At 45.9% G+C, this 14,663-nt stretch overlaps 1 protein-coding gene across 1 annotated transcript in view; it reads right to left on the reverse strand.

Moving 5' to 3' along the window:
• Positions 1 to 14,663, reverse strand: part of KCNT2 (potassium sodium-activated channel subfamily T member 2) — a 1,265,156-nt gene that overhangs the window by 951,986 nt on the left and 298,507 nt on the right. The window contains exon 2 of the mRNA XM_040359820.1: positions 7,819 to 7,898. Coding sequence (XP_040215754.1) covers positions 7,819 to 7,898 — 80 coding nt within the window. The remainder of the gene's footprint in view (positions 1 to 7,818; positions 7,899 to 14,663) is intronic.

Consider the following 14,663-nt stretch of genomic DNA (forward strand, 5'->3'; position numbering starts at 1 on the left):
CACTTTCATGGGGAATTTTTTTTGCAAATAAAGAAAAAATAATATAGCGTATACAATTGCGGCACAGGTCATATTGTAATTGAATGTTATTAAAAAAAAAATTCCTTTTCAATCTGCGGGCGCTGTACTTTTCTGAAAATACAATGCAATATGGCTACCTGGAGGTGTTCTGTACACAGAAACATAATTTCCTGCTTGTGTGATTGGCTCACTGATTTTCCCAGAAGTCTACACTAAGAGACAAGTCAGATTTCAGACATCCCCTGCAAAAAAAATGTCATGAGATACTTCCAAAAGAATTACATCTTAAAGGATGCAAGCCCAGCAGCTTTCCTCATTAGTGCCCTCAGGGCCGACTTTAGGTGTTCAGGCGCCCTGTGCGAGCTAATCTTGTGGCACCCCCCCATCTTCACCCCTCGCCCCCTGGTCACCTAAACATACACAAAGAAGAAACAAATATTTGTAACAAATAATTGTTTTAATTTAACTTTACATTACATAGCACCCTGAATCTCTGGACCCCTTTACATTACACAGCCCCCTGCATCTCTGGACCCCTTTACATTACACAGCCCCCTGCATCTCTGGACCCCTTTACATTACATAGCTGTCAGGAAAGGTTCCATCCGCTGGTGCTATTTATTACCTGGCTTGCAGTACTGCGTCTCACCAGCAGGTGTCTCCTGACAGTTCCAAACTGTCGGGAGAACCTTTCCCTGCTGGTGTTATATCACCCTTGGGACGCAGTACTGGTCTCCACCAGCGGATGGACCCCGGCAGTGTGGAGCAGATGACCTTTACTGTGCTCAGGTGTGACCTGAACTCAATGACTTCACACCTCTACAAATACCCGTCGAGTTGAAGCAGACATCGCCCTGGTATCGTTCTACCTTCCGGACCTGAGCCTGTTATCCTGACCCTGCTATCTGGACCCTGATTCTGATCCCTATCCTGAGCCCATCCTGAACGTATCCTTCCTATTGCCTGATTACCTTGGTTCCTGTTCCCCTTGGATTCCTGCCCCGCAGCCTGTCCATCCATCCGCTCCCTGCTCCATTGTGTTCCCATCCTCACCCATCTGCTGACTTCCCCTGTGTATGACCTCGGCCTGGCTTTGTTTACGAATACGGTATCTCCCCTTGATTGTATATACTATTTGTTGCACACTGGTTGTCTTCACATGTTTGTAAATAAACACCTTTTAATTTAACTACATACATTGTTGGTCTCTTCTGTGCAGTCACACAGTACTGGTCTGTTAGCCACCCTGACAATAGCCCCCTGCACCCCTTTACATTACACAGCACCCTGCATCTCTGGACCCCTTAACATTACACATCCCTCCTGCACCCCTTTACATTACACATCACCCTGCATCTCTGGACCCCTTTACATTACACAGCACCCTGCACCCCTTTACATTACACAGCACCCTGCGCCTCTGGACCCCTTTACATTACACAGCCCCCTGCACCTCTGGACCCCTTTACATTACACAGCACCCTGCATCTCTGGTCCCATTTACATTACACAGCACCCTGCGCCTCTGGAACCCTTTACATTACACAGCACCCTGCACCTCTGGACCCCTTTACATTACACAGCACCCTGCATCACTGGACCCCTTTACATTATACAGAACCCTGCAGCTCTGGACCCCCTGCATGTTACACAGACCCCCCTTCAGTGTATCCACCCTTTCAATGCAGACCCCCCTTTCAGTGAAGACCCCCCTTCAGTGTAGCCCCCCGTTCCGAGTAGCCCCCCGTTCAGTGTCACCTCCCCCCGTTCAGTGTCACCTCCCCCCGTTCAGTGTAACCCCCCTCGTTCAGTGTAGCCCCCCTCATTCAGTGTAGCCCCCCTCATTCAGTGCAGTCCCCCTTTAGTGCAGCCCCTCTTCAGTGCAGCCCCCCTCGTTCAGTGCAGCCCCCCTTCAGTGTAGCCCCCTCATTCAGTGTAGCCCCCACCCCCCCTTCAGTACCTCAGATCAGTGCAGCAGCACATGCACAGCAGATCCCCTCCCCCTGTTTACACATAAACAGAGAGGAGGGGGAGGCGGCTTCACTCGGCTGTGCCTGTGTGACATCCGGGATAGCACAGACAGCCAGCCCGTGGCCGCAAGAGGAGGGGATGGTAGGTGCAGCGGTGTCACCCTGCACCCCCCCGCACACCCCCTTCCTCTCGCCATTGTAGCTAGCTCGCCTCTCCCTGCCTGTGCCAGTGTGCCGCTGCCTAATCCCGTGGCGCTGCCACTGCGCGTGTAATACAATCGCGGAGGGGGGTGCCGGTCTGACACCCCCCCCAGTGTGTGGTACCCGGGGACGGCTCACCCCCCCTTATGTAGGAATCTGCAACAATGTTAGTTAAAATCCTTGCAATGTACATAGATCACCCGGGGAAAGGGGGGGTGTTTTTCCAGGCATGACGGCCAGAAGACAAGCTTTTTCAAAAGGAGGTCAGCCTATATATTTTATCTCAATGCAGGTGTCCTTTAAGAGACTTTGGGGATGATTTTGTAATGACAAATAGACTACACTCTTTGCAAGCACTGCGCAAGTGCAATTGCTCCAGAGTACAATGTAAATGAGGGGAAGCTCTGCTGACCTATATCATCCAAAAATGCATTATTATTTTTTCCTTGCATGTGCTTGGATATTCTTTGCAAAGTGAAGCTCCCTCTAATGAACTAACCCCCTGAGCAACATGCAGAGTGTAACGTCTATTTGCTTTTAGTAAATCAACCCCGTTGGGTGTTTTAAATTTAATTATAAGACAAAAAAGTAAGGAGAAAAAGCGCCACTGAATAAACTGAGTTTTTAATATAACAATTGTAATAATCCAGCACTTACATCACAATTAGCTATGCTGCAGATGGGGAGCTGGCACAAGTCTGGCGAACAGTGGACCAAATGTTGTCCAGATGAAATGTAGCTGCTGCGTCCCCAGGAGAACCGGAGGGAGCCGGCTATGTCCGTGGTTGGTGTTACAATAACAGCATGGAGACATCCGGTATCACGTGACGTCAGCTTGGACGGAGGCCGAGAGGGACCACAACGCGTTTCAGAGAATGCGCAAAGGATCCGACCTGCGCGTGTCAAGGGATGCCTACGCAGGCATCTGAGTACTGGGTAACAGGTCAATGGGCTGCACTAACGGAAATAGGCACCAAGATAGTGAAAAATATATGTTTATTAAAGGTTAAGCACACGTGCAAAACAATCATAGAAAACCCCCAAGACAAGCAAGCATAACACAGCAAACTATAAACCACCAGAACTAGTGAATGAATATATACCAGAAATCAGAGCGTAACTAGCAGGTAATGCAGGGATGAGACACAAGTAAGTCCAAGGTTCAAGCCGGGGGTCCAGGATAGGAGAGAGCAGCATAGTCCAAAAGTACAAGCCGGGGTCAATAAGCGACAAAGGGGAGAACCAGAGTCCAGGGCAGGGAGCAAATCAGGAACAGGTTGGCTACAGCTATCAGATCAGGCAGGGAACAGGCTGACAAGCAAAATACTGAAGCACTGACCTGTAGTGAAGGGCGGGATTATATACCTGTAGCAGTTCACCTTAATTAAGAGGAGTCATCCCATGGGAGACACCCGCTGGTGGACACCAGAACTGCACCCCTGTTACTGGGAGAAACAGTGCCACCAGCAGGTGACCAAAGCCATGACACAGATCATGACAGTTCCCCCCCCCAAGGAGTGGCCTCTGGACACTCCATTCTGCCCTTGCCCTGGTAGTGCATGTAGATGCGGAAAGGTCCCAAAAAGTCTTCTGGTCAAAGTCTCTTAACCCATTGGGAGACAAGCCCCCCGAGTCCGAAAACAGAGCATGCATCCTACCACCACCAGGGTCTGGAAGTTTGGATCTAGCGGTGAAAACAGGCAGGGCAACATGTATAAACCTCTCGGGGGCCGACAACACGAGAGCATCATAATCAGACTGATGATAGGACAGGGAAGAATCAGCGGCAAGCTGAGCATCCGGAACTGGTTTAACAGGTACCAAGACATCAGGCTGGGCGGAGGGCACCGGATCATAAGGCTGGGTAGCGAGCTCCGAGACATCAGGCTGGGAAGGTGACACATCAGGCTGAAAGGCAGGAACCGGGCCGCCAGGCTGGGCAGCAGACGGTGGCAGATCAGGCTGGACAGCAGACGGTGGCAAATCAGGCTGGACAGCAGACGGTGGCAAATCAGGCTGGACAGCAGACGGTGGCAAATCAGGCTGGACAGCAGACGGTGGCAAATCAGGCTGGGCAGCAGACGGTGGCAAATCAGGCTGGGCAGCAGACGGTGGCAAATCAGGCTGGGCAGCAGACGGTGGCAAATCAGGCTGGGCAGCAGACGGTGGCAAATCAGGCTGGGCAGCAGACGGTGGCAAATCAGGCTGGGCAGCAGACGGTGGCAAATCAGGCTGGGCAGCAGACGGTGGCAAATCAGGCTGGGCAGCAGACGGTGGCAAATCAGGCTGGGCAGCAGACGGTGGCAAATCAGGCTGGGCAGCAGACGGTGGCAAATCAGGATGGGCAGCAGACGGTGGCAGATCAGGCTGGGCAGCAGACAGTGGCTCAACAGGAAGAACAGCAGGTGTATTGGACTGGATAACAGGTACTGGAATTTCAAACCGGGCAGCAGGTACTGGAACTTTAGACTGGGCAACGGGCACAGACACTGGCACATCAAACAGAACAGCAGGTGCATCGGACTGGATAGCAGGCACTGGAACTTTAAACTGGACAGAAGGTACTGGAACTGTAGACTGGGCAACGGGCACAGGCTCTGGCACATCAGACAGAACAGCAGGTGCTTGCACAACAGGAAGAACAGCAGGTGCATCGGACTGGATAGCAGACGGTGGCAAATCAGGCTGGGCAGCAGACGGTGGCAAATCAGGCTGGGCAGCAGACGGTGGCAAATCAGGCTGGGCAGCAGACGGTGGCAAATCAGGCTGGGCAGCAGACAGTGGCTCAACAGGAAGAACAGCAGGTGTATTGTACTGGATAACAGGTACTGGAATTTCAAACCGGGCAGCAGGTACTGGAACTTTAGACTGGGCAACGGGCACAGACACTGGCACATCAAACAGAACAGCAGGTGCATCGGACTGGATAGCAGGTACTGGAATTTCAAACCGGGCAGCAGGTACTGGAACTTTAGACTGGGCAACGGGCACAGACACTGGCACATCAAACAGAACAGCAGGTGCATCGGACTGGATAGCAGGTACTGGAACTTTAAACTGGACAGAAGGTACTGGAACTGTAGACTGGGCAACGGGCACAGGCACTGGCACATCAGACAGAACAGCAGGTGCTTGCACAACAGGAAGAACAGCAGGTGCATCGGACTGGATAGCAGGTACTGGAACTTTAAACTGGGCAGCAGGTACTGGAACTGTAGACTGGGCAACAGGCACTGGCACATCAAACAGAACAGCAGGTGCTTCGGACTGGATAGCAGGCACTGGAACTTTAAACTGGACAGAAGGTACTGGAACTCTGGACTGGACAACGGGCACAGACACTGGCACATCAGACAGAACAGCAGGTGCTGGCACAACAGGAAGAACAGCAGGTGCATCGGACTGGATAGCAGGTACTGGAACTTTAAACTGGGCAGCAGGTACTGGAACTGTAGACTGGGCAACGGGCACAGACACTGGCACATCAGACAGAACAGCAGGTGCTTCGGACTGGATAGCAGGCACTGGAACTTTAAACTGGACAGAAGGTACTGGAACTGTAGACTGGGCAACGGGCACAAGCACTGGCACATCAGGCAGAACAGCAGGTGCTGGCACAACAGGAAGAACAGCAGGTGCATCGGACTGGATAGCAGGTACTGGAACTTTAAACTGGGCAGCAGGTACTGGAACTGTAGACTGGGCAACGGGTACAGGCACTGGTAAGTGCAGCAGGAGGAAACAGAGGACTGGTACTTTGCTGTTAGCAGAGTGTATTGTTCAGCAAAAGTGGGAATTGGGGGTAAAGAAAAAGACATCCCAGCAGGTTGGTAACTAGAAATGGATGGTTGGGAGCTGACAGGGGCTGAGTACAACAAACTAGACCAAGCTTGTAATAATGGTTGCACAAAATCAGGTTTGCACACAGCTTGTCTGACCAGAGACTGCACAGAATCAATGCATGCTGCAATCACCTGTTGAGGACAAGCTGAGTACTGCTCATGAAAAAAGGCTGAATCATCTTCCAACAGCCACACCAAAGACTCTACCTGAGCTGCACTAAAAGGAGGTGTGTAATCGTCACGCCCAGTAGCAACATCAGACTGAGCCAACTCTGTGCAGATCCGAATCAATGGCTGCACATCATCAAACAAAAAACTGCCCTGATCAACAAAAACATGAGCCATACGGATACATTCCAACAACTGCTCACTAGTGTATTCACTTAATTCCTGATAGCAGAAATCTCTGTCATCTGTTGCCAGGAGTGACAGGTACAAAATATCTTCCAGATGCATTTTATAAAAGCAAATGCCCAAAGCCAATTTCCCAAGTGCAGCCGACCTGTTTATAGGGCTTCAGTATTATGTCAAGGGATGCCTACGCAGGCATCTGAGTACTGGGTAACAGGTCAATGGGCTGCACTAACGGAAATAGGCACCAAGATAGTGAAAAATATATGTTTATTAAAGGTTAAGCACACGTGCAAAACAATCATAGAAAACCCCCAAGACAAGCAAGCATGACACAGCAAACTATAAACCACCAGAACTAGTGAATGAATATATACCAGAAATCAGAGCGTAACTAGCAGGTAATGCAGGGATGAGACACAAGTAAGTCCAAGGTTCAAGCCGGGGGTCCAGGATAGGAGAGAGCAGCAAAGTCCAAAAGTACAAGCCGGGGTCAATAAGCGACAAAGGGGAGAACCAGAGTCCAGGGCAGGGAGCAAATCAGGAACAGGTTGGCTACAGCTATCAGATCAGGCAGGGAACAGGCTGACAAGCAAAATACTGAAGCACTGACCTGTAGTGAAGGGCGGGATTATATACCTGTAGCAGTTCACCTCAATTGAGAGGAGTCATCCCATGGGAGACACCCGCTGGTGGACACCAGAACTGCACCCCTGTTACTGGGAGAAACAGTGCCACCAGCAGGTGACCAAAGCCATGACACAGATCATGACAGCGCGCTCCTTTATCAAGACACTTGATAAAGGAGCGCGCAGGTCGGATCCTTTGCGCATGCTCTGAAACGCGTTGTGGCCCCTCTTGGCCTCCGTCCAAGCTGACGTCGCGTGATACCGGATGTCTCCATGCTGTTATTGTAACACCAACCACGGACATAGTTGGCTCCCTCCTGTTCTCCTCGGGACGCAGCAACTACATTTCATCTGGACAACATTTGGTCCACTGTTCGCCAGACTTGTGCCAGCTCCCCATCAGCAGCATAGCTAATTGTGATGTAAGTGCTGGATTATTACAATTGCTATATTAAATCTCAGTTTATTCAGTGGCGCTTTTTCTCCTTACTTTTTTGTCTTACATATATTGAGCTGACTTCGCTCCTGGACAGCTGCCTTGATTATCTGATCACCATTGGAACTGATCATCCACAGCTCTCTACATACCCTTACTGAATTCTTGCTGGGATTGATCCTATTACCATCTTAAACATGGACTCATGAACTTTCTGACTACACGTCGCCGTTGTGGTTTGTGTTTCTATTTTAATTTGATTATTATCTTTTAACCCTTTTATTGACCGTGCCTGCTGACAAACCTGAGTGCTGTACCCCCATTGCTATTTCCTTAAATTTAATAATAAACAGTTTGACAGTACTTACTTGATCTTTGGTTTTTAATGAAGAAAAGCTTCAATCTTTCTTTAAAGGTGTTTTCATTCACATAAAATTCTACTTGCACTCTGCAAACAAAAGATAAAAATATAAAATACATTGCAAACAATGTCTGACACATTAACTTTTCATTCAATTAATGATTGTCAGAGCTCTGCAGTATCAAGTATTTTCTTTAAGGCTTCCATGTTAGTCTATGGCCTCATGCCCACCATGACGTTTTTGAGCTGTGGATGGCTGAGCCATTTTTAAGCTGCAAAAAAAAAACAGGACCAGTGCGTTCTGAAGCTCCAGCGTTAGAGCTGTAAGCCTCGTCCTGCGTTTCTTTCTATATTCAAAATCAATGGTTCCCTATGGGAGCCCATTGATTTGAATAGAGGTCGCACCAGAAGTCGGATCAAGATGATCTGACTTGCGGGGCGACTGGTGTGCAGAGAATCTTGAAGGGGAACCCCAGTGCAAATGAAAAAAAAATTGCGTGAGGTTCCCCCCGGGATGATAACAGACCCTTCGGTCTGGTATGGATTTTAAGGGGAACACCTATGCCGAAAAAACGGCGTGGGGGTTCCCCCAAAATCCATACCAGACCCTGAGCATGCCACCCAGCCGGTCAGGAATGGGGATGGGGACAAACGAGTGTCCCCCCTCCTGAGCCGTACCAGGCCGCATGCCCTTAACATGGGGGGGTGGGTGCTTTGCACTGCGCCCCCACCCCAAAGCACCTTGTCCCCATGTTGATAGGGACAAGGGTCTCTTCCCGACAACCCTGGCCGTTGGTTGTTGGGGTCTGCGGGCGGGGGGCTCATCGGAATCTGGGAGCCCCCTTTAATAAGGGGGCCCCCAGATCCCGACCCCCCACCCTACGTGAATGAGTATGGGGTACATCGTACCCCTACCCATTCACCAGGAGGAAAAGTGTCAATAAAATAAAAACACAACACAGGTTTTTAAAATAATTTATTAGCCAGCTCCGGGGGTCTTCTCCGCTCTCCGGGGGTCTTCTTCTGCCTTCGAGGTTCTTCTCCCGCTCTCCGGTGTCGTCTTCGGGGCTGGCCGCTGCTATCTTCTTGCAGCTCTTTTACTAGCAGCGGCCAGCCCGCTCTTCCTCGTCGCCTTCAGCCTTCTGCCTTCTTCCTTCTTCTTCCAATGTTGCCTCGTCGCTCCCTCCCGCTGTAATGCCGGATGTGTGGTGCACGATGATTTATATAGGCCTCTTATGACGTCACAGTTCCAGCATGTGACCACCCGGAGCATGCTGGGACTGTGACGTCATAAGAGGGTTCACCTTCAAGATTCTCTGCACACCAGTCGCCCTGCAAGTCGAATCATCCTGATCCGACTTCTGGTGCGACCTCTATTCAAATCAATGGGCTCCCATAGGGAACCATTGATTTTGAATAGAAACAGAAAAACGCGGCTGCAAACTAGCGCGGCAAAACGTGCATTGAATTGAATGCAAAACGTGGCGTCTGTACTAGCATTACAGCCTGTTTTTTTTTTTAAACATCCAAGCAAATGAAGTCTTAAAGTTATATTCACTAGAGAGGAGCTAAATGTCAGAACCTGAATACTTCAAATAAAATGTTACATAAATATCTTCTCAAAACTACACTTTGATGAAAACAATATTTTTATAATACCTATCTTCTTAGTTATACATGTGTCCCTTCTTTCTCTAATAACTGCTGAGCAAAATAAGCAATATGGTAACATAACTATAATTACAATGTGTGACACATAATCTTTGGACACAAAGGGGGGGTCAAATGGGGAAAAAAAAAAAAAGAATATTGTAAACTTTATAATATCACTATTTTGGATACCCATATATTCAGTCTGTTTCATTCAGTCTCTGTAAACAAGTGTAGATTCACACATAAAAAGTAATCATATGGCCTATTGAGTTAAGTACAGAAAAAAGCTGCAGCTCAGCTCAAACCCTCAATTCACAGTGATTTCTTTCAAAGTGCAGATTACAGCTGATTAAAAGCCTTGCTTTTACGTCTTATCACCTGCCATGCTGCTTTCATGGAGTCAGCTTTAATTATAAAAACGACATGTCTAATGTCCCTATGGATAAATAAAGCGCTGCAAGCAGTAATCCTTAGGATTGAAAAATAAAAACAGTGAACAATACTGGCAGCATTACAAGCATAGAAAGGTCTCAAATTATATCTTACATATTTAATGGAAGTTAAAAACCTGCTCAAGAGGACAAAGTGCACATTATGGTTGAAACTGTCAAAGCACTAAAGCTTAAACATAGGCTAATAGTAAAAAAAATATGTCATATTTTGTATCAAGTAATTTCCCAGGTTAAAGGGACCCTGTCAACATACTGAAGCAATTAACCTGTAGCACTCATCATAAGAATAGGACCTGTCAACTGAATGCTGGAATCTTTGTCCAGAAAAAAGACAAGCAGAGGGCAGAGAACTAATCATCAATGATCATTTCCTGCAGTCTTCTGCAGCTCTTCCCCATTACTGACTTAACATGCCTCATCTCTCTGCATGAAGGCGGCCATCTTGGTAGAGGCAGGACTTTGATTCTTCATGCCAATGATTTGAGCAAGAAGAACAGGGAGCACAATAATGATATCACCAAATCTCTCAATAAATCTCCTCAAACTATCTTCATAAATTAGGAGATACAGGATAAAAAAGGTCTGTTGCCAGCATTCCTATTTGTACCAACCATGTGTTCCATTGTGCTCCAATACTCTGCAATACCCCACAATACACTGCAATACCCCACAATACTCTGCAATACCCCACAATACTCTGCAATACCCCACAATACTCTGCAATACTCTGAAATACCCCACAATACTCTGCAATACTCTGAAATACCCCACAACACTCTGCAATACCCCACAATACCCCACAATACTCTGCAATACCCCACAATACTCTGCAATACCCTGCAATACCCCGCAATACTCTGCAATACCCCGCAATACTCTGCAATACCCCGCAATACTCTGCAATACCCTGCGATACTCTGCAATACCCCGCAACACTCTGCAATACCCTGCAATACCCTGCAATACCCCACAATACTCTGCATTACCCTGCAATACCCCGCAATACTCTGCAATACCCCGCAATACACCCCCCCCTCCTGCTTCTACCAACTTAACGCTACGATCAAAGCCAGGATTGTTTTTTTTCCCCAGGCTTCCCAGCCTAGAGGTGAGATATGGGGTCTTATTGACCCCATATCTTACTATAAAGAGGACCTGTCATGCCATATTCCTATTACAAGGGATGTTTACATTCCTTGTAATAGGAATAAAAGTGATCTTATTTTTTTATTTTTTGCGGAAACACGTGTCAAACTAAAATAAAGTAAAGTGAACAATAAAATATATATATTTTTTAAAGCGCCCCTGTCCCTGTGTGCTCGCATGCAGAAGCGAACGCACACGTAAGTCCCGCCCACATATGAAAACGGTGTTCAAGCCACACACGTGAGGTATCGCTGCAAACGTTAGAGCAAGAGCAATAATTTTGGCTCTAGACCTCCTCTGTAGCTAAAAACATATAACCAGTAAAAATATTTAAAGCGTCGCCTTTGGGGATTTTTAAGTAGCAAAGTTTGGCGCCATTCCACGAGCGTGTGCAATTTTGAAGGGTGACATGTTGGGTATCTATTTACTCGGCGTAACTGCATCTTTCACATTATGCAAAAACATTGGGCTAACTTTACTGATTTTTTTTTTTTTTTTAAGCATAAAACATTTTTAAAAAAAAAACACATTAGAAAAATTGCTGCGCAAATACAGTGCGAGATAAAAAGTTGCCATGACCGCCATTGTATTCTCTAAGATCTTTGCTAAAAAAAAAATATATAATGTTTTAGGGTTCAATGTAATTTTCTAGCAAATAAATGATGATTTTTAAATGTAGGAGAGAAATGTCAGAATTGGCCTGGGTGCTCCAGAATGCCTGAAGGTGCTCCCTGCATGTTGGGCCTCTGTATGTGGCCACGCTGTGTAAAAGTCTCATACATGTGCTATCGCCATACTCGGGAGGAATAGCAGAATGTGTTTTGGGGTGTAATTTGTGGTATGCATATGCTGTGTGTGAGAAAAAAAACTGCTAATATGAAAATGTTGTGAAAAAAAATAAAATAAAAAAAATCTTGATATTGCAAAGAACTGTGGGAAAAAATTACAACTTCAAAAAACTCACCGTGCCTCTCAATAAATACCTTGGAATGTCTTCTTTCCAAAAAGGGGTCATTTGCACTTTTCTGGCATGTTAGGGTCTCAAGAAATGAGATGGCTGTCAGTACTTTTCAGATATTGGCACCATAGCTTGTGGACTCTATAACTTTCACAAAGACCAAATAATATACACCAATTTGTACTTATTTTTACCAAAGATATGTAGCAGTATAAATTTTGACCAAAATTTATAAAGAAAAAATACTAATTTGCTAAATTTTATAACAGAAACAAAGAAAAATTCATTTTTTTACAGAATTTTCAGTCTTTTTTCTCTTATATCGCAAAAAATAAGGAACCCAACAGTGATTAACCACTTGACCACCGGGCACGAAAACCCCCTTAATCACCAGACCAATTTTCAGCTTTCGGTGCTCTCACATTTTGAATGACAATAACTCAGTCATACAACACTGTAACCAAATAATTTCCCCACAAATAAAGCTTTCTTTTGGTGGTATTTGATCACCTCTGCGATTTATATTTTGTTCGCTATAAATGAAAAAAGAACGAAAATTTTGTAAAAAAATAAATTTTTCTTAATTTCTATCATAAAATTTTGCAAAAAAAGTATTTTTTCTTCATAAATTTGGCCTAAAATGTATACTGCTTCATATCTTTGGTAAAAAAAAAAAAATTGGATATTATTTAGTCTGGGTAAAAGTTATAGGGTCTACAAGCTATGGTACCAATTACTGAAAATTGATCAATTTGATCACATCTGATGTACTGACAGCCTCTCTCATTTCTTGAGACCCTAACATGCCAGAAAAGTACAAATAGCCCCCAAATGACCCATTTTTGGAAAGTAGACATTCCAAGGTAGTTAGTAAGAGGTATAGTTAGTTTTTTGAAGTTGCCATTTTTCCCACAATTCTTTGCAAAATTAAGATTTTTTTTTTCCACACCATATTGTCATTATAACAGGTTATTTCTCTCACATGGCATGTATATTCCACAAATGACACCCCAAAATATATTCTCCTGCTCCTCCTGAGTATGGCGATACCACATGTGTGAGACTTTTACACAATCTGGCCACATACAGAGACCCACCACCGAAGTAGCAACTTCAAGGGTTCTAGGAGCATAAATTACACATCTAATCTCTCAACCCCCTATTACAGTTTTGAAGGCCCTGGAGCACCAGGACAATGGAAACGCCCACAAAGTGACCCCATTTTGGAAAGCTAACACCCCAACGTATATCCTATGAGGCATAATGAGTCTTTTGAACGGTTCATTTTTTTCCAGATGTTTTTGGAATATGTGGGAAAAAAATGAAAACGCATTTTTTTTACACAAAGTTGTCCATTTATAGGATATTTCCAACACATAGCATGTACATAGCAAAAATTACACCCCAAAATATATTCTCCTGCTCCTCCCGAGTATGGCGATACCACATGTGTGAGACTTTTACACAGTCTGGCCACATACAGAGGCCCAACACCGAAGTAGCAACTTCAAGCGTTCTAGGAGCATAAATTACACATCTAATCTCTCAACCACCTATTACAGTTTTGAAGGCCCTGGAGCACCAGGACAATGGAAATGCCCACAAAGTGACCCCATTTTGGAAAGCTAACACCCCAACGTATAACTTATGAGGCATAATGAGTCTTTTGAACCATTCATTTTTTTCCAGATGTTTTTGGAAAATGTGGAAAAAAAATGAAAACGCATTTTTTTTACACAAAGTTGTCCATTTATAGGATATTTCCAACACATAGCATGTACATAGCAAAAAATACACCCCAAAATATATTCTGCTGCTCCACCTGAGTATGACGATACCACATGTGTGAGCTTTTTCAACAGCCTGGCCACATAGAGACCCAACATCCAAGAAGCACCATCAGGTGTTCTAGGGACACAAATTACACATCCAATTTCCTTACAATCTATCACATTTTTGAAGGCCCTTCATATTTCTAACACAGCATGTACATACCAAGAATTACACCCTAGAATACATTCTGCTGAGTAATGAGTAAAAAAAAAAAAAGATTACCTGTGTTTTTAGTAGTGCAATTGTCCACAGAAGGAGAGCCCTGATCCAGGCAGCAGGCACGGACGTGGTCAGCGACAGTGAATGGAATTGTCCAGGCAGCAGGCAGGAATATTGTCCATAGTCAGTACAGGGATACTGTCCATATACAGTCCAGGGCCAGTGCAAGTAGAAACATTGCCAGCAGTGCCAAAATATTGGTCCTGGTAGTAAGCAGGAACATGGTCCAGGTAGCAGGCCAGGAAAGAATGGGGACAGGGGTAGAGGCTTCTCCCACCCAAATCTCTTTGAAGCCTACGGGCAACCAGACCCTAATCCGGGAATGAGAAAACTAAAAAATTTGTTTTTTCATCCAAAAAAACAATTCTGGAGCCCCTCACATATGTGAGACCCCTGTGTTCCCACTAGCATAGCAGGGTAAAAGATCAATCCAAGGGGCAGGCAAAAAACATGGTCAAACGGTCCAGGGTCAATTCCAGAGCAGGCAGAGGTAGGTACAGTTATACGTTAGGCAGAAGCGTGGTCGTAAAACAAGCCAGGGTCAGTTCCGGAGAAGGCAGAGGTATTTTTAGCGTTAGGCAAAAGAGTGGT

The sequence above is a fragment of the Rana temporaria genome, chromosome 7 (assembly GCF_905171775.1).
Source record: "Rana temporaria chromosome 7, aRanTem1.1, whole genome shotgun sequence".
Classification (NCBI taxonomy): Eukaryota; Metazoa; Chordata; class Amphibia; order Anura; family Ranidae; genus Rana; species Rana temporaria.